At 36.1% G+C, this 25,713-nt stretch overlaps 1 protein-coding gene and 1 long non-coding RNA gene across 11 annotated transcripts in view; both read left to right on the top strand.

Moving 5' to 3' along the window:
- The first annotated feature begins 208 nt into the window (after positions 1 to 208).
- The window catches only part of LOC131150625 (uncharacterized), a 46,703-nt gene continuing 21,198 nt past the window's right edge, over positions 209 to 25,713 (top strand). Inside the window, exons 1-3 of one of the 10 annotated variants that reach the window (XM_058101460.1) lie at positions 209 to 565; positions 1,279 to 1,551; positions 23,070 to 23,175. In XM_058101460.1, the coding sequence (XP_057957443.1) occupies positions 1,292 to 1,551; positions 23,070 to 23,175 (366 nt within the window). In that variant the 5' untranslated portion in view covers positions 209 to 565; positions 1,279 to 1,291. Of the gene's footprint in view, positions 652 to 723; positions 1,033 to 1,278; positions 1,552 to 23,069; positions 23,176 to 25,713 lie in introns of those variants that run through there. The other 9 variants (XM_058101466.1, XM_058101465.1, XM_058101464.1 and 6 more) reach the window with 9 other exon arrangements.
- Positions 8,219 to 9,031, top strand: LOC131150626 (uncharacterized). Its single transcript, XR_009135578.1, has 2 exons — positions 8,219 to 8,527; positions 8,643 to 9,031. It is a non-coding gene; the product is annotated as an uncharacterized LOC131150626 (long non-coding RNA).

Here is a 25,713-nt window from a genome sequence, read left to right as displayed (position 1 = left end):
AAAACTCATTAAAAATCAATAAATGCATAAGAAAATAAAAAAAATATTTAAAATATTAATTTTGAAAATTGATTTAAATATTATTATTAGCATAATTTAATAATCATATTACTCATATAATATTTTAATTCTATGTTGAAATATAACAATATATTTATAAAATAATATACATGTATATAAAAGTTCCCAAACACCCCTTAGTTCTTCCATATTTATTATCAAAACTTTTTTCTAAGACAGTCAAATAGCACTTATTATAAACAATTATATAAGACTACTCAATTTTTTTTTGTAGTTTAATTACATAGATTCCCATAAATGTTGTTTTTTTTTGAAAAAATAGAAGATTATATTTCGGTATTTTGCTTTAAATTGATTTATTTAAATAAAAAAAATTGAATACTGAGATCTCTGAATTGAAAATAAAAAAGAGAGTGAGCGACACTGGGTTTTAATTTAATCCAGCGACAATGCGAGGCAGCACTTCAGTCTCCTCTCTCTCGTGAGCGGAAGCGGCACACAGCAATACCCTACCACCCTCTCCCTCTTCCTCACACGTAATCAGGTCGGTCGGCCGACGCAAACCCCTATTCTTCTGTTTATTCTTCGTTTTCTTCTGAACAGATTGCTCAGCTCTGTGTGTGTGTGTGGGTGCGGATGCGCGTGCATTTTCTCTTATTTTCCCTATCTATTCTCATTTGTTTTTCTCTCTCTTCTCTCCACTCGCTGTCCTGCATCATATTGATCTATGTGTCCATCATATTGATATTTTGTGTGTGTGTGTGTGTGTGTGTTCCCTTCTGCTATTGCTATATATTTCTGTGTTCAACCTCTGTTTCATTACTGTAACTCGTTTCTGCATGCACTGTGTTTAGTTTGTTTACAACTCTTCTAGTAAATTTAGACCATGTTTATCATCCCATGACAATGGAAGGGCTTTTCCCTCTTTGAAATAGCATTTGAGGCAAACGCAATGGTTTCATTAAGGAAATTAGCATGATCGGGCGAAGAATATGTTTTAGGACTTTCCAAGTAAAGAATATGTTTTAGGATTTTCAAAGTAACTGTGTTTTTTACTATCTTTTTAATGATGTTTGCTAGTTCCTATAATGGCCATTATCTGCTGAAAATAAACGGGGTTAATTCAATTTTTGCAAAACATCTAAATCTGGCGTTTTTGTGATCACTTTTCATTTCCCATGGTAGTTTTTGAGTTATGAATTTGAGTTTTCCCAAGCTACTTTGTTGCTAAATATTTATGCCTTAAGTTGTTTGCAGTGTAGGTGGTTTCATGGAGGGAGGAGAAAGCATATTAGATGTTATCTATGAAGAGGACAACTTGGAAAATGTTGAGGATATTGAGATGATTGATGTTGAAGAAGGAGAATGTGTAGAGCTGAATTCTCAACCTGGATTAGGACAAAACAGCTGTGGAGACATTAAAGTGGTAAACCAAGAGCCTTGTGGCAGAAGTCGCAGGCGTAGGGAAAATAAGAGGAGGAATAAGAAAAAGAAGAGTGGCTCAATGCCAAATGTTACAGACATAAACAGGTTTGAGCTCACCCAAAAGTTTCTATCTGCTGCAGTTTCGTTTGGCAATGTAGTTAGGTTTTCTTAATTATCGGAATTTGATCTATAGTCATTTGTTTATCATACAGGAAATGTAGGTGCATTTGCTTTGAGAAAAATGTTTAAATTTTCATTTTCAATTTTAATTAATATTTCCATGAAAAAAATGCTAAATACCTCTTTACCCATCAAAGTGGTAAAAATTGTTTTGTTTCCCCCAGTTTTTGACGAGTTCTGTAAGTGAAGATTGTGTTTACTGAGGTTTGATTCGATTGCATAAAACTTAAACCATAAGGAAAAGAAAAGGAAAAAAGCAAACCATGTATACATATCATGGGATGGTTGTAACTTCCTGCTTTACGCACATACATTGTGATATGTTAAACCTGGGCAGTTCAGTTGGATTTGTGGTGTGCACATCTCAATTGGAGGGTCCCTGCTCTTCCTACTGTGTCATATCTTTGCCAAGCATCACTGATTCACTCTTGCTATTACTTTTTTTTTTTAATTGATCAGTAAAGAAAAACTTATTAAAGGGCATCAAGGGGATGCCACTCAAGCACAAACAAAAACAAAAACATCACTCACTTTGCAGGGTGTCATTGTCAGGAATTGCAAAAGAATCATTCAAAACCAACCCACTATGCTAGCTCATTATTTTAGCAATCCAATGGTCTTTAACTCTTTATTAATTTGTAAGGGTATGTCCAATCCTTCCGAAGCTCTCATAATTCTTTCCTTCCACACAAACCAAAGATTACTAGTGGAGTGAGGGACAATTTTTCCTCCTTTCCTTGCTGGATGGATAGCTTTCCAGGCCCATATCGCTTCTCTCCCACTGATCTGGGCAATTACTGCTGCCTGATCAAAGAAGTGGCCAAGTTCCAAGAGTTCTTGGTCCAGGAGCAGTGCACGATGTGGTCAACAGATTTAGCATTATCCAAGCATCAAAAGCACTTATCAGCCCCCTTTTCTGCAAGTTATCTAGGGTTTGAATATTCCCAAGTGTTAGAATCTTTCTTTGCCTACCCCGCAAAGAAAGCAACCTTTGTGGAGGCTGCTATTTTCCAGTGGGTTTTCAAGGGAAGTTGTTGCTGGTTGCTTCTGATTGAGTGAGGTTCTTGTAAAAGGATTTGGCTGTAAATCTACCATTTTTTATCTGGGATGCACTATGGCTCATCATTAGCGTTCTAATGATGAAATGTGTACAAGCTGCCATAAAAAGTCCATAAGATGGTCAATTTCGCAAGATGTTTCTAACTGAGGGGATGCAACTTGAAGATGATTATTGGTAGGTGCATCCTTAGCGCAAGAAAAATTGAAAATGGAAGATAATTTTGCATTGAGGGGTCATTGGCCACGCCAAATATCATGCCAAAAGAATAAGTCATCCCCTACTTGAAAAATCAATAAGAGGGGAAAAACATCCCAACCTTTTTCAATCTGCTTGCATATTTATCAATGGATGGTATATGGCAAGGAGTTTTAAAATTTGATAAAACACCAAGATATATGATGCCGCCTTTTCTTATGATGCTTATCAATATGGTTTTTGGTGTACGCTTATTCAGCAAAAATTAGATTTTACATGGACATCTTGCAGAGAGCTAGAGAGAAAGAACACAGAGGGGTGGGGGTTGGGTGGGAGGAGCACGATGTGAGTACATGACATGACATAAGTCCCACATCCTTCTTTTCATATGTGGGAGTTGAGATCAACTAAGGAATAGCGTTTGCTAATATTGGAAGATTGGTTTTTCCAATTTCTGAAACTTGAATAGAAAACTTGGACGTCTCTATTGACTTTTGCTAAATGAAAGCAGAACATTCTACTCATAGTAGTTAAAAGTGTGACTAGGCATGAGGCGCAGTGAAGCGATCAAGCTAGCGCCTCATCCTTCTTCAGGCGAGGTGACTTTCAAGAGGCGCACTGATTCTCCAGGCGCATTGAGTCGCACCTTGAAATTTTTGAAGCTGTTAAGAAATAAAATGTAGCCAGAACCAACCCCAGCCCACTTCCAGCAATCCAGCCTTTGACAGTTGGACTTGCACCAGCCCTAGCCCTTCGTCTTCGACCCTTTGAAGCAGCATGAAACCAGCAGGAGAAGTTTGTCTTCGGCCATTGATCCTTCAAAGCAGTACGAAACCAGCAGGAGCCCTTCGTCTTCGACCCTTCGAAGTTCAAATCAGCACGAGGCTTTCATCTTCGACCCTTTGAACCAGCAGTAGCTCTTTGTCTTGAGTCTTCAAACCAGCAGGAGCCCTTCGTCATCGAGGTTTGAGCCTTTGTGAGTCGTTAGGCTGCTTCGATTTTCAAACTAGTAAGTCATCGTCATTGTCTTAATCTTCTTCTTCTTCAGTTCTTCTGATTCGTCTTCTTCTTCTTCTTCTTCAGTTCTTCTGCTTCTTCTTCTTCTTCTTCAGTTCTTCTGCTTCTTCTTTTTCAGTTCTTCTGCTTCTTCTTCTTCTTCAGTTCTTGTTCTGCTTCTGCTTCTTTTTCAGTTCTTCTTCTTCAGTTCTTTTTCTTTTTCAGTTCTGCTGCCTCCTGCCGGCTGCTTCTTATATTATTAACTTGCATTAAGCCTCTAAGTTAATATTATATAATGTGTGATTAATTATGTAGTTTAATGCAGTTTATACTTTATAATTGATATATAACATTTTTTCCTGAATTTTGCTGCTATTTTGTAATTTGTTTGGAAATGCAGTATACAAACTATATATTTTTCTGAAATATATTAATATATAACATTTTTTACTGAATTTAGATGCTGTTTTATTGTACTCTTTTCTTTTGATATTGCAGATGCTTTTGGGCCTTCAGCCTGGCAATTTTATTTCATTTCTAATTTGAAGTTTGAAATCTTGCATGCGAAATTACTTACGTTGAACTATGTTTGTTTCACTTGGAACTTGGTACTTGGTTGTCATAATTACTATTGAATATTTTGGCATTTTAAATTCTAATATTACTATTGATGTGTTTTTACATCAATTACCCACCAAATAGGCATTGTACACAATTTTAATAATAGTGTGCCTCACCTTCGTGAAGCATGCGCCTTCGGCTTGCGCCTCGGCGCCAAGTACTCTCTGCGCCTCGGTGTGCCTTGTGCCTTTGACTACTATGATTCTACTTAATTCTCCGAAGTATGCCGGTCATTGACATTGGCTGTGTGAATCATGCCATAACTTATGTTAAACCATGGCTGTGTCACTTTTGCATGTACCTAAACATTATACTCTTCCCTCTCTCTCTCTCTCTCTCCGCCCCTCCATATAATTGATTCACTTTTAATTTGAGAGGAATTATGCAATCATTAAATATTGAAATATTAATGGTCTGTTGACTATTTTGAGACTGTTTAGTAGATTTCAATGTTGAAAACTCAGTAATAATAAGTCATTGTTTCCTGGATATGGCCTGTTTTCAATAAACTCTTGAAAAACTGCTTTAAAATGGCATACCAAATTTATTTTTATAGAAAAAAGAAGAAATGCTATTGAAGAGGAGAAAATACAGCAAGGATCGTAAAAAATCCTCCTTAGATGAGAAGAAGACCAAAACAAAAAGGGAGAAAACATCAAAACAGTGATGCCATCCAATCATGCTGAAGAATTAAAAAAAAAAAAAACCCCTTTAAAACAACGAGCTGCATATCCCACAATGATGCTGTATTGTGAATCCTATCCCAGAGCATAGAGCAAGACATATTCCCTGAGAAAATACGAGCATTCCTCTCCAACCACCAAATACACAACAAAGCAAAAAAACCCACACGTCCCTATCACGGAACCATCTCTACTCCTTCCGATACCTTTAATAGAAATTGTTAACAAATCGTCCAATGATTTCAGATAGAACTTTATCCATCCAAATAGCCTAGATAATTTGCTATAGGTTCCTCCAAGAAAATGAATGGGGAAGAAACAGGTGAGAAGCATATTCTAGACTTTCAAAATATAAAGAACAAACAATAGGAGATAAAGCCTTAAAAGGCCTCCTATTTAGGAACGGATTGTTAATGTTAACTCTATTTAGAAGAACTAAATGAATAAAGATCTTAAGCTTAGTGGAGACATTGGCCTTCCAAATAGAAGTAGAAAAGACATATTTTCTTAGATAAAAAGCTCAAAAAAAAATCTGCAGGAGTACTTTCTGAAGAATTAAGAACCTTGACTAATAGCCCATCCTCATGGGAGGATGACTACCTCCCATGGTTGTTAAAATCACGACTTGAGTCATAGAATTGTATGATTCTACGATTTAATTTCACCCCCACAATCCAACTCCTGAGGAAAATCACATTGCTATAGAATCATGGCAGAATTGTTGGAATCTTGGAATCGAAATTGTAAGTAGGGTGATTATGTTCCTACAATGCTGCCTGGATTGGGTTTTTTACCCTCTTTGGGCTTGAATGGTAAGGCTTAATATGCGTTTTTACTGTACCAGAGTCCCCAAAGTTTTTAGCCCAAAATCTTTAAATCTAGGACAAAGTAGCTCCCAGCAGCAGTAGGCTGTGTTCGACAGCTGTGGTGTTTGATCAGCAGCAAGCCAGCAACCGGTGAACCCTTTGAACACCTTTCGTCACTCTCCTCTAGTCAACTACTCCTGTAACAGTCCTGTTCCTGTTCGATCACCACTCCCCATAGTCCACTCTCTAGTTGCCACTCAGTTCTGATAGTTCTTTGGTGTTCGACTCCTCTTCTCAGTCCTCTTCTCTCTGTTGAGCGCCTCAGCAGTCAGCAGACTCAGCACTCTTTAGTCTTCAACCAGGTTCTAGGTATGCTTGAGCCTTGAAACATTTTTTCTTCTTGAATCTTGAAAAGGAAGAACCATTCAGCAGAATCAGCACTCAGCACTCACAATGAGCTACTGCGACAGCTACTGAGCTTTGTTTTTCTCCTTCTTCCTTTTCTTTTTTTAGCTGAGTTGCTGCTTATCTTTGTCTTCAAGGAAGAATCAGCAATCTCTTTAATTTATTTAAGTATTTAACTTCATTGAAATTTTCTATTTTTGATTGATAATTGATTTGCTTATTTTTTTGTGAACTTGACAACTTGTTCAAATTTCTAAGTTCTAAGAGACTATGACCTGCGTTGCAGCTGTGCTTGCAGATTTAGAATATTGCCTGCTCTGCCGCTTACTGCTTACTAATACTATCTCCAGGTCACATGGTGACAACCTTATCGTTGCGCCTAAACTTCCCTTCAAAAACGAAGTAATGAGGCTTACAAATTTTAGTGAAAAGTATAAGTTAGAGTGGAAGGGAACGGATTGCACTATTATGTCTAATGGATGGACTAATAAGAAAAAACGTTCCATTTGTAACTTTTTGGTGAATAACCCTAAGGGAACGGTCTTCTTGCCATCAATTGACACTTCTAAAATTTCAAAAACTGCAGCAAAGGTTTTTGAAATGTTAGATGAGGTTGTAGAAAAGGTTGGAGAAGAGAATGTTGTCCAAATAGTGATAAAATTATGCTTCAAACTACAAATTAACTGGTGAGATGCTAATGGAGAGAAGGAAAAAATTGTTCTGGACGTGTTATGCAGTACATTGACTTGATTTTGGAAGACTTTGAGAAGAAGCTTCAAGTACATTGTGACTATTGCATAGGGTAGAAGCATTACGACATATATATACTCTAGGACCATGCTCATTACTTGGTTGAAGGAGTTTACTAAAGGGAGGGATCTCATTAGCCCACTTGTGACATGCTTTGCCACTGCATACTTGACTTTATCTTGCCTTGGTGAGCATAAAGGATCCTTGATTTCTATGTTTTCCTCAAACAAGTGGACCTATAGTCGGTTTGCAGCCCCTCACAAAGAGGGAAAAATTCAAAAGGATTGTGTTGGATACTTGAGGTTTTTGGCCATATGTCACTTCTTGTCTACGAGTTGCATTACCACTAATCAAGGTATTTAGGATGGTAGATTCAGGTGTAACACCTGCAATGGGGTTTATTTATGAGCAAATGGATCACGCAAAAGAAAAAATACAATTGAACTTCAATAGCGTTCAAAAGAGGTAACTCAAGTTTTACAATTGCTTTAATAATTAATATGCAACTAAAGTACTTTTAAAATGTTAAATCTCTTATTTTAAGTTGTTCTTGTTTTAACTTTTGTTGTTGTTATCAACCAATTTGGGACAGCATTGATGAGAGATGGGAGCTTCAACTCCATAGGCCATTACGTGCTGCAGCCTACTTTTTGAATTCCCATTGTCATTATAGCGCAAATTTTAAGGTAGATTCAGAGGTTAAGATTGGCCTATACAATTGCATGCAAAGAGTGGTGCATGATCTTGAAGAAAGAGTCAAAATAGATATGCAACTTGATAAATTTAAGAGTGCTGCTGGACTTGTTGGCAATGAACAGGAAAAAATGACAATAAATAGAAAATCTCCAGTTGATTGGTGGGGATCTTATGGTGATGGGTGTCCTGAGTTGAAAAGGTTTGCAATCAGAATATTAAGTTTAACATGTAGTCCGTCTTGATGCAAGAGATATTGGAGTGCATTTGAGATGGTACTAACTTTCTGAGTCTCTTTGCATAAAAATTTACATAATATTTAAGAATATGAAACTTTTGAATTACAAACTTGTAAATTATACTAGTATTGTGTATTTGTACAGGCGTATACGAAGAGAAGAAATCATTTACACCAAAAGAGGATGAATGATTTGGTTTTTGTTTTGTATAATTTGAAGCTAAAAGAAAGGCAAGCTAGGAGGGAGGCTGATCCTAAAGCTACCAATTTGTGTTTTTGATGATATCCCATATGATGATGAATATATAACAGAAAGAAAAAGCCCTACTCTTCCACCCAATGGAAGATGGTTGAATGTTCTTGATAGGGCAGGTCGTAAATGAGCCTTTAATGGTGATGAAAGTGATGAATCTTGGGATGATGGAGAATTCATTACAAGGACTACAAGAAGCATGTGAGTTTAGAAAACTTTATGTGCAAATATATATTTTTTGAAGCTAAACCTCATTTGACATAAAAAAAATTATGAACTCATAAATTTGTCTTCATTTATTCATTGTCTTGAATAGGTAGTTCAAATATTGATGTTGGGATAGAAAAGGAAGATTAAATACAAATTCATGAAGTGATAGTGACAACGAATTTGATGAACCCATGATTGATTCTAGAGATGAAGCATCCAATACATTTGATGATGATGAGGTCCACGACGTCGATGATGATATTGATGATGAACGAGATGAAGACATTGATGATGATCTTGATGTATATGGCTTAGATTGTCCCAACACGACGATCTAGCTTGACAGTTTTAGGCTTTTAGTTTATTTGTTGGTTGGTTATTATTAAAACCTATTTAAGTTTGTATTGTTAATTGGGTATGTCTTATGAATTGGATATTTGGATGGTTTGAATATTGAGTTTTAATTGTGTTGTGTGGGAAGTTGGGAACTGAGAATTTTGTTGTGGGGCACTTGGCAATGATGATGGTTTGGAATTTTGTTGATTATGATTTTTTTTTTAAATTTTTCATGATTTTATCATAAATTGGTTTAATTGAGCTACATTCCAAATATAATAGGAATGCAAGGATTTGAACCTTGATCTCCCCATTGTACGAGTGCTTCACCACCCGAGCTACATTCCTAAATTATGTTTTTAACTTGATTGACTTATTAATTAAGTTTATAGTCATAAGAATTGTCATAAAATTCCATATACATTTATTTTAAATATATATATTTTTTTACATTGAAAGTAGAATCTTACAATTCTCGATCGATTCTATGATCCGATCCTACAAACCCCTCCAAAGATACTACGTAGAATCCCGATTTTGACAACCTTGCTACCTCCACAACAAACACAACAAAGAAGAGATCTCCCATGCCTCCACATCATTAAGGGATCTACCAAATTGGAATTTTCAATAAAATTCATCCCCCATCAAAATACAAAAGGAAGAAATAATTCCTTTATGCAAAGAGGACATCTTATACAAACAAGGAAAGGAGGAAATTTCAATCTAGAACATAAGGACTCGCGAGGAAGCCCTTGTGGGACTCGTGGCCACTCTCTAACCTTTACCTTGCCTTGCAGCCTTCTTCGTCTTCATTGCCAAAATTCTTAGGCTTGCTCTTTGGTGACATTAGCTAGGGTCAAAGCATCTTATGTTGAAGTAACCTATTATCTATCGAAGGGATGTGTTGAAGATTTCTTTGAGTTTCTCTTTGAAAGGCTTGAAGTTTTTAGGTTTTTTCTCAACGACGAGTCTCTTTTTCTCTTGCAAAACAACTATTTCTTGTACAAAATTGACCATGGATGTGCCAGTAGTAGAAGATATTGGAGCGCTTGGTGCAGGTCGAAGGTAAATCCTTTCATCTGAGTCTGGAGAAGGAGGTGGAACCCCATTTTCGTGTTTGCTTAAGGGAAATGTTTCTAGGAATAGGTGGATTAAGTTTTTGAAGGTTGTTGCTTCATGGGTTGTTAATGGATTGTTAACTTTCGTTCGGCTGCATAGGGGATCTAGAAATATTCACAAAGGTAATCTTATTTGCTGGATGGTGATTAGATGGCTGAGGGTGGGGAAGTTTTTGGAGTTGGGGTTGAAGGGGGAAGGGAAAATTTTTTCGGTGTTCATTCTTGGAGGTTTAGATGGTATTAGATGGCGAAGCTTTGCGAATGATTCTGCAAAGGAGTTTCGTCCCAAGCTTGAAGGAGCAGGCTTGCAAGTTTGTCAACTCCTAGATCGTGGAGGCAGGTGGCTTCTAAAGGGAAGGTAGGTGAAGGCTTTGTAAGCAGTACGAAAATAAAGAACTTTTGTTTTCGTTGTGGGGGATAGGTATGTCTGAAGGAATCTGGAGCGATGACTCTAGTTGCTCGGTCCAAAGGAGGTTATCTAGGAGGAGGTAGTTCGCAGATCTCCAATACTTGCTGCAAGTGTCGAAGAGATGGCGAGGGTTGCAATTGGGGAAGATGAGAGGAAAAAGGTTGGGCCAGGATGACTGGCTCTCATTTTGGACTTAGGCCAGGTGTGGGAAAGGTGGGGCTTCTTTTTTAGCAAATTTAGGCCATTCAATAGAACTGGACCAATGTTTAAATAATAAAGCTATGGGCTTCTCTTTGATTTCCATAGAGGGATTCCCCCAACAGGGGAATACTCAGTTGGGTCTTGCTTCTAAGGAGGTCCAACACAATGTTATGGGGGTCCAGGCCCCTCTCATGCCTGTTCCTATCATTGATCTGGTTCATTTCCCTTGCCAATTGCAGTACTCAGATAAGGGCAGCCAGTTAATGAATTCCTCCTTTTCAGCTATTCAAGACAAACAAAAAGGGTCTCAGCATTCAATGTGTCATTAGGATGACTTAAGTATGGTTTGAAGAATAGGCTGGGAGAAAGTTATCGATAATAACATAAGCATAAGATCAGTGGTTGATTTGGGTTTCGCAAAGAGGTTAGAGGCTGGTATATCCAGGAGGAATAGAAAAACAGAAGATAGATTGGGTACAAAATCTGATGTTTCAGTTTTAACTGAAAAATATAAGGGCCCTAAGGTTTACGCTTGTCGGAAGGCTGCTCCGATGGTTGCAGAAATGAAGAAATTATATGAAGAGAAGAGGGAGCAATCTGGTGAGATAAGGCCAAAGAATATAAGGAGAGATTCTGCAGGGGAGTTGAGTATTGTGGAAGACGAGCTAGATAAGAGGAAGGTTATAGGAAGTCAAGAAGTTCACGAAGGAAAGGAGGTTAAGAAATGGGGAGTTTTTTCTGATAATGATAGTGATTACTTAAGTGAGTTTGAGTGTGATGGGGATTTGTTGTTGGATGAGATTTGAGAACAATATGGTTGCGACCTATCATATGTTCATCCAGCCTTGCTGGAAGGATTGGTGGGGGTTTCTATTTTTGAAAACAATGGATTGGGTAATAAACATCAGTGGAGGTGATTCCTAGGAAGGATTAGTAGCCCAAGAGATATTGGATAAATTGGATTTAAAAATGTGTGATGCTGGAGGAACGGAAGTGCGTTTTGTTGGGGGTAAGTACAAAGAAAAAAAGGCCAGAGGGAGCTAGCAAATCCTAAGTGCTCAATGAATTATGATGGAAAGGGATGGAAAATGGGTGTTCGAAGTTAATAGCTCTTTTTGCTTTTTTTTTGTAAATATTTTTTTATAAGTGAAGCAAAATTTATTTAAAAGGCATCAAGAGGATGCCAGCCCGCACTACAGCAAGTCAAGCACCCTAAAGGGTGTCACAAAAATCAAAGATTACATTATAGTCATTAAGAACATTCCCACTGTGCCCAGCTATTGACTGCAGTAAACTGGTGCTCTTTGCTGATCTGGAGTGCTGAGGTTGAATTTTTAAAACATTCTCCTATTCCTCTCTTTTTCCAAACGCACCAGAAAATCTGCAGTAAATCAGTGCTCTTTTTGCTTTATTGTTTTATTTTAATTTTTGTTTTTTTTTTTGTATTTTCTGATTTATTATTACTTTTTTGGGGCAGATTCCTTGCCCCCTTACATTGTAACTTCTCTTTCTCAATCTAATACACTTTCTTTTGTTATCGAAAAAATACAAACAAGGAAAAGAGCTGCAAAGTGCACCTTCACCTGCCCTAATGTCTTCCCAAAATTGATAATGATTCTCATTACCCATAATAAATTTGGTTTAAGGAATAAGGAGATGGTAAAAGTCTGAAAATACACTTACATGTACTCTCAAAAGAAACCCCACGTTAGCATCTCATCCCCATTACCCTAATTTTACTTTTAATATCTTTGTGCTAAGGGAATTTTCTTCTAAATGAAATTGCCAAAGCCATTTACCCATTAGAGCAATGTTTTCAGGCACCAACCTCCCAAGACCCAATTCCCTTTTTCAAGCTACGAACAATTGCCTCACTAGCCAAATGATTCCCTATTCTCCCTCATCCCAAATCACATAATGTCTCTCACTTTCTCAATATTTCTAGCTATCCCCATGCTAGAAAGAAAAGTCTGGATAAGGCCATAAGGGTGTTTCGTCACCCACTTAGAGAGAATTAAGCACCCTTCCAACCATCTAACTTCTTAGGCACCTTCTCTACTACAAGATCCCAAAACTCAACCAATCTAGGGTTGCCACCCAAGGGCACTCCTAGATAAGCTAAGGGGCCAATCTTAAATACCACACCCAGGTAACAAAGATATCTAGAAACACTCTAGTTAATAAAGCTAAACGACTCTTACCCAAATTTACTTTTAAACCAATGCCCTCTCAAACAATTGTAAAATAGTGAACACATCTACGATGGACTCCATCTTCTTGGAAAAACAATACTTCTGCAAGTTGAAGGATGAGGCACAAAACTCTCTCACCCCACCTGAGCCCTCTCACTAGGCTTTTATCTACAGCCCTAAGACCCTATATACTCAAAATATCCACCACAAGAGCAAACAAAAAAATAGAATGTGGACCTAACCCCTCTCAAAGATCTAAACCAAGACTCAAGGTTCTCCATTAATAATTAAAGGAAAAAAAGCATTACTGAACACCTCTCATCCGACCCAGCCAACTCGCACCAAACCCCTTCCTCATGAAGACGACCACCCTCTTTCTAATTAATTCAATCACGAACTTTTTCCAAAGCCACTTTAAACACAAACCACCCTCTCTTTCCTCTGAACATCCTCAACTTAGCTACTAAAATAGCATTCACAATCTGTTTACCTCTAACATTAGCACTTTGAGCCTTAGTAACAGTGTCATGTATCACTGAACAATACCTTTCTGAACCTTAGCAATAAACTTATACACATGGACTACTAGGCTGGAAATTTGCCACACTTCTTAGGCACCAAACATATTTTACTGGATTCACCTGTAATTTAGGAGGAATTTATGCTTTCATTAAAATATTTATGGTCTGTTTAGTTTGGAGACTTTTCTTGTTTCTGAGAATTTAGAATAAAAGAAATATGTAAATGCCAAATATTCAGAGTGGTTTGTAGATGCCAATGCTGAAAACTCAGAAATAACTTGTCAGTGTCCTGGAAATAGTTCATTTTTAAGAATTCTGGAAAATCTCCTTTAAATTGGTATACCAAATATTTTGCATCTCTCTCTCTCTCTCTCTCTCTCCATATTATGGATTCACTTGTAATTTGGGGGGAATTTATGCGTTCATTGAAATATTAATAGCATGTTCAGTTTAGGAACCATTTTGTTTCTGAAATGGGGGAATAAAAGAATATGGAAACAACACTATTTCAGATTGATTGATGGATTCCAATGCTGAAAATGCAGAAACAACTTGTCACTTGTGGAAATAGCCTGTTTTCATGAAATTCTTGAAGAACAGCTTTCAAATGGCATACCAAATATCTGTGAGCCTGTTTGGTCAGGATTTCAGATACATTTTTTTTGTCTGGAAACACAGGATACAACTAATACACAAAATTCTCTTTTGATTAAGTGTTTTGGAAATGTATCCAAAAACACTCCTAAAAAATGCAGATTTTTAGGAAAACATCTAAATGCGCTCTCTGTGTTTATGGATGGTGTTTCTGTTGCAATGAAGACAGGGATATGGGGTAATAACTCGTTTTTTATTGATAATGGCAGTGATGATAATTATAATACTAGTATTGATAGTTACTATTAATATTACAATCTATTAACAAATTGCCACTTGGACCAAACACAGTTTTACAAACAATTTTGAAAACAGCTGACTAAAACACATTTTTGAGTGAAATACGTGATGCAAAATAATATGGAAACTTTTTTTTTGAATCCTTATCCAAATGGGCCCTGCATTTTTGTTTTTTTCTAAAAATGGAGAACAGAAAATAAAATGGCCATAAAACAATCCTCCCTCCTCTCCTGGGTCCGTGATCATTGCAAAAGACAGAACTGTTTTCCTTGATCTTAGTTGTTTGTTACACCTGTATTTAGAAAAGGGTGTATAATCACTATGAGATACACACACACACACACACACACGTGTATATATTGCTGTGCAAGAAAGAAAGTGTGAGAAAGCTCCTTTCCACAGTTCCATTTTTTATTTTTTCAATTTATCAAATTATCAAAATCATAAAAAAAAAATGGCATCCATTTTGCTTTTTCTAAAAAGAAAATGTGCAAATTAATATGCATTTTCATATATTTCTGGATATAGTACGACTTTAATTCCTCAATCGATGATTCTTTTTAATTTTCAAATAATCATCCTTAATTTGTGAGAGCATCCCAAGGTTAAAGCCCTGATTGATTATCCATTTAAAAAAAATTAACTGATAGAAAATTTTCTTGTTGTATTGTTTAATTTAATCTTTATATTCCTATATCTATTATATTCCTAAAACTATCTAATGAGGATTCTAATACCTTGCCATCTCCTCTTCAATTCTCTCCCCTTACACCTTTGTCTCCTATGTCTTACCTTCTCGTTGCCCATCATCGACCTTCTATCATTCTTTCTCTCTCATTCTCTCTTAAAAAGGCTAAAATAATTATAGTAAAATTTACTTGAATTGATGTCACACAGTAGAATACAAATATGCATTTAGATGGTATTGTAGAAATTAGAAAGCTGATCCATGTGCATATCTTCAAATTATATCTTTCGATCAATTAAGATCAACTAGGCTGTGCTTTAAACTATTTTTGCTTATATTCGTTAGTGAGCCCATGTAATAGATGTGGCATAATAGTGCTTGAAGAAGTCTTAACTCGATGTTAGAAATCCTACTGCATTGAAGCCAAATAGCTCCCTTCCAATAGCAAAACGACACCTACACCAACTTCCCCTAGTTTCATATTTGAATCAAAGCTGTTAGCTTTGATAGTAGGGGTTTATGAAAATTACTGAAAAATCGAAAACCGGCCTGAAATTGGACTGATACTGTTTTTTGGTTTTTCAGATTCAATTGTAGTTTTTGGAGATGAAATTTTTTTATTTCAGTTTCACTTTTGGGTTTTAACCCAAAGATGAACGAAAAAACTGAAAACTAAATGTATTATTGATAATATGTGTGTATATGTGTGTGTGTGTGTGTGTGTGTGTGTGTGTGTGTGTGTATATGAATTTTGATATGTAACATTCATGGACTCTGGTTGTATATTTAATCAATATATTTTTTCCATCATAATTTATGATTTTCTATAACTTTTCTGTTGAAAATTTTGATATTTTTATAATAGCAATTAGATAATAACTGCATTTGAGGGAAAGGATAGGATTTTATAAAGGTGTTGAGGCTTTCCCAACTTACAAGTTTTCAATGTGGGACAAGGAGGTTCAAGTTTAACTCTCAGCTGGTTGCAATTGCTCCCCTTATTTCATCCCACATTGGAATACAAGAAATCTTCTTGCTCCCAGCTGCTTATAAATAAGCATTGCCGCCAGCAGCAGTCCTTGTGCCTTCCTTCCCCTGGGCGTGCAAGTTATACTGTGCGGGCCCATAAATGAGTTATGTATTTCCCTATGGCAGCACTATTGCTATGAACTTTAAGAAGGAAAAAGTTTGTCTCCATGATGTTCAGTAATTGGTCTATATCTATGTACATATGTATACGAGTGTCATGCACCATAGAATAACACCTACAATCTTGTGTGTGCCCAATGACGAAGATATTAAAAGAACAATTTTGGAAACACTGATATAATCTTTCTCACTTGCTAGGCGTCTTCTCTCTCTCTCTCTCTCTCTCTCTCTCTCTCTCTCTCTCTCTCTCTCTCTCTATATATATATATATATATATATTTTTTTTTTGGGATCATTACATCCTCATAAAAATTTCGTCCGAATTCTCTGATGTATTCCCTGAGGACTTACCTGGGTTGCCCTCTATACATTATATTATATAATACACACACACACACACACACACACACACACACACACTTTCTCTTATACTTGCTCTGTAAAACATCTCTTACCTCTGGGCAGCTATCAATCATGCATTCTTCCACACACACACACACACACACACACACACACACATATATATATAATTGAAATCTATAAAATTTGTAATTGTATACTGTATCTATTAACTGTAACATCTTAATTTTGGAGGAGTTTGCAAAGAGCCTTGAGATCCCGACCAACAAGGCCGCTACAACCACTCAATATATATATATATATAAGAATGCATGGCAACCGATATTATTATATCTCCATCCTGCAGCCTCCTCATCGACCTATCCTTTTTAACAAACAGAACCGATGCTCCCCATGGTATATATATATAGTCGTTGGAAGTCAACGATATTCTATCATATGAAGAAATACTAGTCATAAGTCATAGATATAAAGGAATGTGTGGGATACGTAAGGGTTACCCAATTTGTATCAAGGGAAGAGTACTAAGATGTATCGGGACTTGTGAGAGTCGTTTTGGCGGAATAACATGAAAATAGGGGACGGGTCGATGAGGATGTGTATTGATTATCGGGAGTTAAATTTATCCCAATATTAAGGCAATTCTCGGATGTATTCCCTGAGTATTTGCCTTTGGTTGAGTTTTCCTATAACAACAGCTATCAATCAAGGCTACATACATAAAAGACGCAGAATTGGTAAAGATACTTATATATATATATATATATATATATATATATATATATATATATATATATGATTGGGAGAGTGAGAATTTCAAATATAAAGAAATTCTCTAAAGACTGGACTTAGCTAGTTGGCCTACCAAACTAAGTCAAACTTTAACTTTAGACATTCACCCTTATGCATTTTATTGCATTTTGGACAATAAGAGTACTACCTGCCAACTTAGTAGTATTCGATATGCATGAGTTCAGAGCAGTCAATTTCTCCTAAGTGCACACCTAGTTCTGGACATATATATATTTGAGAGGATTGGTCCAGTTACTTACAGAGTAGCCTTACATCCTAAATATATATATATATAACATCCCTCAGGCCGGTTAACTGTGGGTCTATGCTGTCACTTCAGGAGATGCGGAAAATGCTAACGATGTGGCGACAATGGGCTGCTATGCATTCTTCCACATACATATATATATATATAATTGGTTGGCTAGACAGCTAAGTCTAGTATTCAGACCGCACAACCTACCCCCATGACTGGATTGTGCAGTTCGAATACTGTTCATAAGGTCCATGAATGCAGTAAGGGCATTAGTCAACCCAAATGGCATGCATGGCGGTCCATATTATTATATCTCCATCCCACGACTCTATATATATGTAAAATTATAGATGTTCGGTACCGTAGCTTATAGTTTACATGAAATGTACAACCAGAGAAAGAGGCCCATGCCTCAAGGATTTCACTCTCTCTCCCTCTCTCTCTATATATATATGTATGATCCACAAAGCTATCTGTAAGGTAGGAGGATCCCAAATATATATATATATATAAGTACCAGCTTGAAACATTTTTATTTTTATATTAGAGATGATGCATGGCAGCCCATATTATTATATCTTCATCCTGCAGCTATATATATATATATAATCTCGCACATTTCACCATATAGATAGTGTCTATATATATAGAACTTGCGAGAGCCTTTTTGGTGGAATAACAGCTGTAGGATGGAGATATATATGGGCTACCATGCATTCTTCCACATACATATATAAATATATATATAAAGAGAGGTTAAGCTAAGCCCCAAGTATATTGGATCATTCTGCGGGATGGATATATAATAATATGGGCTGCCATGCATTCTTATATATATAATAATGCATGACAACCCATATTATTATATTTCCATCCCGCGGTTGAACTCGATTTTGTGATCGGGGGGCAACCCAGGTAAGTCCTTAGGGAATACATCCGAGAATTCCCTTACTATTGGGATATCCTCAAGCTACATAACCCACAATTAATAGGCCTAAGGGATGTTTTACAAATATTAGAGGGGTGCCTTGTTGATTGTTTTGATAAGTCTGGTTTCCATTTGCTTTCCTCTGGCCTAAGTTATTATTGTTATTATGTGTGTGTGTGTGTGTGTGTATAGTATGAAAACCATCGGTACTGGTTTGGTTTGGGTCCACCATATTCAAAAACCAAGTTTTTTGGTTCAGCGTTAGGTATTGGTCAAAACCAGATTGATTCAAACCAGTTACACCCTATAGGATCCGACACTTCTCATCCACAAGGTCTACATGAGCAGGATGGCACATGAACACTTTGAGAGCCTAACTTCTACGGTTGGCTCTCATACCACTTCTTAGCACCAGGGAAGACCTCACGAGCTAGCATATAATGGATGAGCACCAACTTCACCCAAAAGCTTAAGCCATTGGGTTTTGGGCCCATCCATGTATATAAGCTCACTTGGTCTCCACTTCAATTTCTAATATTAGACAAACTAACAAGTGGAGTTCCTCAACAAAAGCAACTTATGATTCTCATCACTGAGTTCTGATTGAAGTTAGAGAATTTATGGAGATTTTGTCAGTTGGAGGGAAGATAGTCACCTGTTTAGCTACTACTGTTTTAGGAGAAAAATCATAGATTTTGAGCTCTACTTTTTGAAATTTTTTCCCTTTCTGGTATATAAGAGAATCAAGTATGGATTTTTTTTTCTCTTCCGATTTTCCCATTATGTGGCTTACCAAATTTTTCTATGAACTCAGTGGGTGATGCTCCATTGCAAAATATTTTGTCAACTTTAATGAGCAATTGCCATAGTGCATCACTGAAGCAAGACCCAAAACTTTCTACCAACAAATTTTGAATTCAAAAAATAAGTATAAAATTTTGAAAGCATGACACACATTGCAACACGTGTACATGCAGAAGACACTTTTTAGCATCTGCCTTCTTTATTCGATTTGAGCAACATCACTTATGACCATTGACTTTGGTTGGAGTTGTTAATGTGGCCATGTCATTGGTCTTCCCAGATTGACATATATGTTTTTCTTAGATAATAAAAGAAGATTACAAGCAAAAGTGGACAAGATATCCTCAAAAGAGAAACTTAAAGCAAAGAAAAAGAAAAAGACAACCCTAACCTCAACTGGTCACCCCTCAAACAGAATCCGAACAAAACCCACACCATAACTGCCCGCCCCGATACAAAATGCTACCTAAGAAAACCTTGTTTCAAACCCTTCCCATCATAGTTGATAGACCATTGCACCTAGCCTTGATTTTACTGCTGTCCAAATGGACTTCCTTGCTCTATGAATTGACAAACCACATACCCTTCTTGCCCTCCACATGTTGAAAATGAGACATAAAAGGAGAGGAACTGATCTCATTCTGCTCAATCTTGTCTTCCCCCTCATTTTCTTTATCATTCCCTGAACCAAGATCTCCTTCTAAGTCATCCTTTGGAGATGAAGACTGCAAGGAAGGCACACCCGTAAAATCTCATCTAAGTAGCCCTCCATCATAATGAAATCCGAGTCACCCTCCTTGCCTGACACATCTCCTCATTTCTTATTCTCTGTAGGGGTTTGCTCACTAACAGTCTTTTTAGGATCTATTTTCATCCCATTCGACTCTGAAGTGCAAAAATTGCCATTGTTACTTAATCTCTTCCCACACCAAATTCGAATTCTACTTCTTCCTAGGAAAAATCCACACATTTTGTTCCAACCAAAGACCCCATAAAATGCATACTTACTACACTTCCATAGAGCTCCATCAATACTTATTTTCAGGTATTTAATTGGCCTCTCAGCGGTCCTGGAAATTCCCTCAATGAAACCAACCCCCTTATCCTTACTCTTATGCCCTCAATGAGTGTACACCTTTTGATTTTGTTGTTTTCTTGGCAATCTGGGGATGTTTCATCCCATCCAGTCTCACCTTGTCATTGCTGGAATTTGTACCATTCTGGTTCCCAATGTGAATAGCCGTACCATTTTCTACCATGTGGGCTTCCTGACAGCCATCATCCTTAGAAACCTCTCTGGTAAGCTCAACACTCTTCAATGCTTCTCTTCAGCCGTTTCTCAGCTCTCTGGAGAAAGGCTCAAGTAGCTCCTTCTTGTTAGTCACCCCAGTCGGAGAAGAGGTTGCACAATGCTGTTTCTCTATCCCCTGTTCACTTTGAGCAAGACTGATTGTGCTACACTCAATGGTTTTGACATCCGCTGCTGCACGATCGTCTCCCACACTATCGGTCTTCTGAAGGAAGAATTCTGTTTGAGGAGGGTTCAGTGGTACGCCCTCTTCATTCATACCCCGAGTCCCTGAATTTTGATGGGTGTGGGCGGCTGCCCCTGGCAGCCCAAACAAATCCCTAGTTTGTTAGGGAGCCCACAGGCACATAAGACTTACCTAGAAAGCCCTTCAACAATTTGGTTTCTATTACTAAAATCGTTTTGCAAGTGGGCCGTATTCCCTGGCAAGCCCTGTCCCTGACTTGTTCTCCAGCAGTTGGGCCAAATTAATTGTGACATAGATGTTTAATGCTTAGATAGTTGGAGTGTTCCTTAAGAGATAACCAATAAAACAAAACTTTGCTTCAAATGATGTATAATATTTTTTATATAATATTTGTGGGTAACACATTTACTCTAAGTTTGTCCATGGAGTACTTTTTTTTTTTTATAATAATAAAAGAAAATGTGTTAGGGTAGAGAATGTACAATTGAAGCAATGATACTAAAATCTCAAAAAAAAAAAAAAAAAAAAAAAAAAAAAAAAAAAAAAAAAAACAAAGCATAACTCAAAAAGGGAAAAATAAAGAATAAAAGCATAATATTAAAAAAAAAACTGCAATATCAACCAAGAAATCCCCTCTTCAAACCTTTCCCATCATAGTTCATTGAACAAATTAGCTAATTCCCTTTGACCCTTCTTCACCTTGGATTTGTCACCATCAAGCTTGACTTCGTTACCTCCTTGATCAGATAACCTAAGGCCCAAGTCATCCAACAACCTCCAAGTATCAAAATCCTTCCCAGGAATTTCGTCTTCGATAGGAGTAGGCAACAGTCCAAGGAAACATTTTTGATAATTCTTTCTTTGTTTACTTGTTTTATCTTCATTTGTACATTTTAGATATTTTCGGGCACATCTCCATCTTTCTATGTGCCTATGACTAAAAGGGATTCGATTATAATTGGTTTGAGGTGTGATGATTATTATTATTGCATTGAGAATAAATTACCATGAATATAACTCATAAAATTTTAGATGATAATTGTAATATTAACACTTCAGAATACAAAAGCAATAGAAGAAGGCAAAGAGAGAGATAAAATATGAATAATTATGCTATGTTTGGGAGCATGAGTCCAACTTAGAATTTCTATTTGTGTAAATTTGGAAAAATACAATTTCTTTTATTCAAATCCATACAAATCCAAATTCAATCCTTGAACTACAAGCTTCCAAACATAGGGTTAATTCCTATGCTATGCACAATGTCATTGAAAAAGTGAATGGTTTAAAGTAGCTAATACTTATTAACAAGTATTATTACACTAATTGATGGTTTAAAAATTAAATTTATGTGTTGAATATAAATATAAATCAGTTTAATGAAAGAAGAAATTAACATTTTCATTTGAATATAAATCATTTTAATGTCAAAATCTGATTTTAAAACCTAGACCAGTGTCCAATTGGCATTGGGTCGGTTGGACGAGTGGGTCAAATTGGTGGTTGGTGGTTTAGCTGGTGATGTTGAGAGAGAGTATCAGCACTAGGTCGGTTAGACAGGTGGGTCAAATTGGTGGTTGGTGGTTGAGCTTGTGATGTTGACATTACACACACTATTGGTAGAACAATATATTAGAGTTAAAATTAATCACTAAACTAACACATTCTTGGTATAAAAAATATTTATTTGCCAAACTAACACATTCTTTGTAAAACAAATACTTATTCTAAAATATTCTTGAAACTTCTTGTTGTTATTATTTATAATTGTTATCAAGACTTAAAAGTCGAACAAATATTCAAAGATAGAGATAGAGATGTGTTTGATTGAATGCATATTAATTATTGGTATACATATTATTTATTTGGTCGTTGGACATATAGCCATATAGGTGAAGTTGGTTAGGTGTTAACTGATGAAGTCCTCATAACCTGAGGTCCCAATTTCACGTTTCTCCTGTGCAGGTTTCATGCATTACATCTCTTTTAATGAAATAAAAAATGTTATATTCCCCTCTCGATATTAAATAATTTTATGAATATCGTTGATCTTTTGTTTGGATGCTTACATAAAGATGTTTTTTAACTTTTTAATTATTCATTTACAACAATAAACCAAGTCTTAAGTTCCACTAGGTGGGATTGGCTATATAAATCCTTTTCCGCCAATTTGCATGAATTTTAATTCTTGTAAAAATACTGTTTATTTGGATGATTATTGAACATTACATAATATTTACACATTCTTCTCTTAATGATTATTTAATATATGAAATGTTCGTAGTACCTATGCATTACAAGGGCCTCTCTTTTCTTTTTATTGATTTTTTTTTTTATCAGCATCGCATTGATCTCTAATTGTTCTTTAAATTTCATATCCTTGCAGGTTTGTTATAGATACCTGTAAGCGTTTGAAGGAGAGGAAATCATACTTAATATGGACTGCTGTTGGCTGTCTCGGTGTATCTGCTTTGAGCAATCTTGTCAAAGAGGTATAGTTCTCCTTTAATGTAATGTAGTATTGAACAGGGGTGTAATTATTAACCATATACAACCAACAGATAGGTTTTGTTAGAAAATAAAACAGTTCTTAGAAAATAAAATAGGTTAGCAACCAGTCAATATATCTTCAATAAAAGGAAACTGTACCTGTTTCATTGAATATAGTAATTTATGACTGTCGGCCACAAAAAGAATATATTAACTATGTCTAATCAACAATTGGATGTCTCTGAGAGGGGATGAAGTTGTTATTGGTAATGGGGGATATTGGTGAGTAATATTGTTACTTCTGAGGTTTTGTCAACAGATGGTTGATACATTTAGGCTTCCATTATTTTAAATTTTTTAAAGATCTTATTTGAAACTATCCTTGCACTTGCAACCGAAATGCCTAGTTTGTTTGCTACGGAAGCCTTTATGTGTTGAAGATGAAATAAATTTAAATTAATGGTGTTGTATTATTCTTTCTTCAGTTTTTTATTTTTTTATTTTTTTCCCATTATCATCTTTCTCTTTGATTATAACGCATTGAGATTCAACTATTGGTCAGTCTGATTGCATGAACTCAGAAGTGAGCTTTCCTATTTCTTTTGAACATTGCGTATTATTTTGACTTTTGATCTTATATACCATCCTATGTGTTAGGTATTGAAAATACACCTACTTTTCCAGTTACTTCCCTCTCCTGATGTGAGGATATTGTCAAGAATAAACTTGTTCTTGAAGTGATTAAGATATATGAAGCAGACACCGTTGATTTCAAACTAGCTTGAATCTGCATTTTAGAATTTCAATATAAATGCAGCCATTGTTCATTGTTTCCATTCTATATTTTCATGAGTAAAGGGGACTTTGTGTTATAGTTGGCTGTTCATGTGATCTAATTTGTATGATTTTTCAACACAGGCATGGGCATGGGGCTCAATGCCATATGGACATGTCACATAAAGATCTGGATAAGTAGGATTACTTGGCATTAACGCATATATTGGTTTGATACATAAACATAATACTAATAATAAACTAACGTGAACTTAGAACAGTAGAACTACAATTACAAGATACCTCAAAGTAAAATATTCAAAATAAACCCTGAATTAACTAAATTTCCTAATGTATCAAAATTCCCAAAATTTAGATGAACTTCTAAATCTTCAGCCAGAACATGATCGCCGAGAATTATCCGTACTCCATATGTGGCCTCCCATCATGTGGCCATGTTGACATGCGAGGGATTTGCTGATAGTCTGATACTTCCCCCAAGTGGTGTCTTGGTGTTTCTTGGCCAATATTTATGTTGTACTTAAATTGAATCACAGGAAGAGGAAATCAATGTTGTATAACTTCCTGATGATTCTAGTATTGAATTCATATTCATTTACATGTTGTGCCTACATTCTTCATGCTTTAAACCTCTTTTCTGAATCTTTACATCATACATTCATATACCAATGTTGAGTGATGTTGAATATGGTATGGATTAATGTCTAATTATGTGATTTGTAGCGAGATGTTTTAGTCACCTTTTGCAGACTGACGACTCTTAGATTGTTTACGGTGGTTTATGTGCTTTGCCAAAATTTTCTCCATGGGATAAATATGTTTTCTTATTTTTAAATAATTTTTTCCTTAAACAAGTTTGGACTTGTTGCCTCTTAGCCATGAAAAATGGCTGTTATTTGGTGAATGGTTATGGTTATTATATAGGTACAGTAAAGAATGATATTACCTCATGAACCATTAGCCTCTTATTTAAGTATAATATAGACTAGTCTTTAGTTTGGATTAAAGCAAGTTAAAATCGCCTGGGTCCTGCAATAAAAGATGAGAGACCTTAGGGTTGAGGTCAATTTTGGACCAGCCTTGGGCTGGAAATGCTTATTCCACTCTCTGAACCACCTTGCTGACTTTCCTAGTTTCTAATGCTCAATGTTGTTTCCAAACCAATGCAGATGTTATTTGCAGAAGCCATTTCACTGCTTCCAATCATGTGGATGTTTTGAGCTGAGATATTTGAGGCTGAACCACTTCACTTTTTTTGTGTTGGAGTAGGTTAATATGATGTTCTTTTGGAGTTCCATAGCTATTCGGGTGATAACATACATTCTTACATTTGACACGTGTATATGTATATTGTTATTGTACCCTCTATAACTGCCTCTTATCATTTTTTTTGTGCTGGCAAAGAAGGAACTCAAAATGTCTGTTCTTGTCTGTAAAATTACTAAATCAAATTCTCGAAAAAAAAAATATTTTAAAAGATTTTGTTGAGTGTTTCCATGTTGGTTTGAAAGAATAATTTGTAAGCAATATTGGAAATTTCATAAGGCAACAATGGGATGTGTTTTTGCCACTGTAAATGCAAAATTTTTTTATAGGGAAGGAGACCTCTATACTATAGCTTAGAGATCCTAAGGGGGCATTTGGTTTGCAGCATCTTTCAAGATTCCCTGGGGTGTGATGCACATGGCATGCCATTCTCACGTTTGTTTTAGGATGGGAATTGATATGGCCAGAATGTGAACATT

This window comes from Malania oleifera, chromosome 3 (genome assembly GCF_029873635.1).
Source record: "Malania oleifera isolate guangnan ecotype guangnan chromosome 3, ASM2987363v1, whole genome shotgun sequence".
Lineage (NCBI taxonomy): Eukaryota > Viridiplantae > Streptophyta > Magnoliopsida > Santalales > Ximeniaceae > Malania > Malania oleifera.
This window is presented reverse-complemented; position numbering and strand designations above follow the sequence as displayed.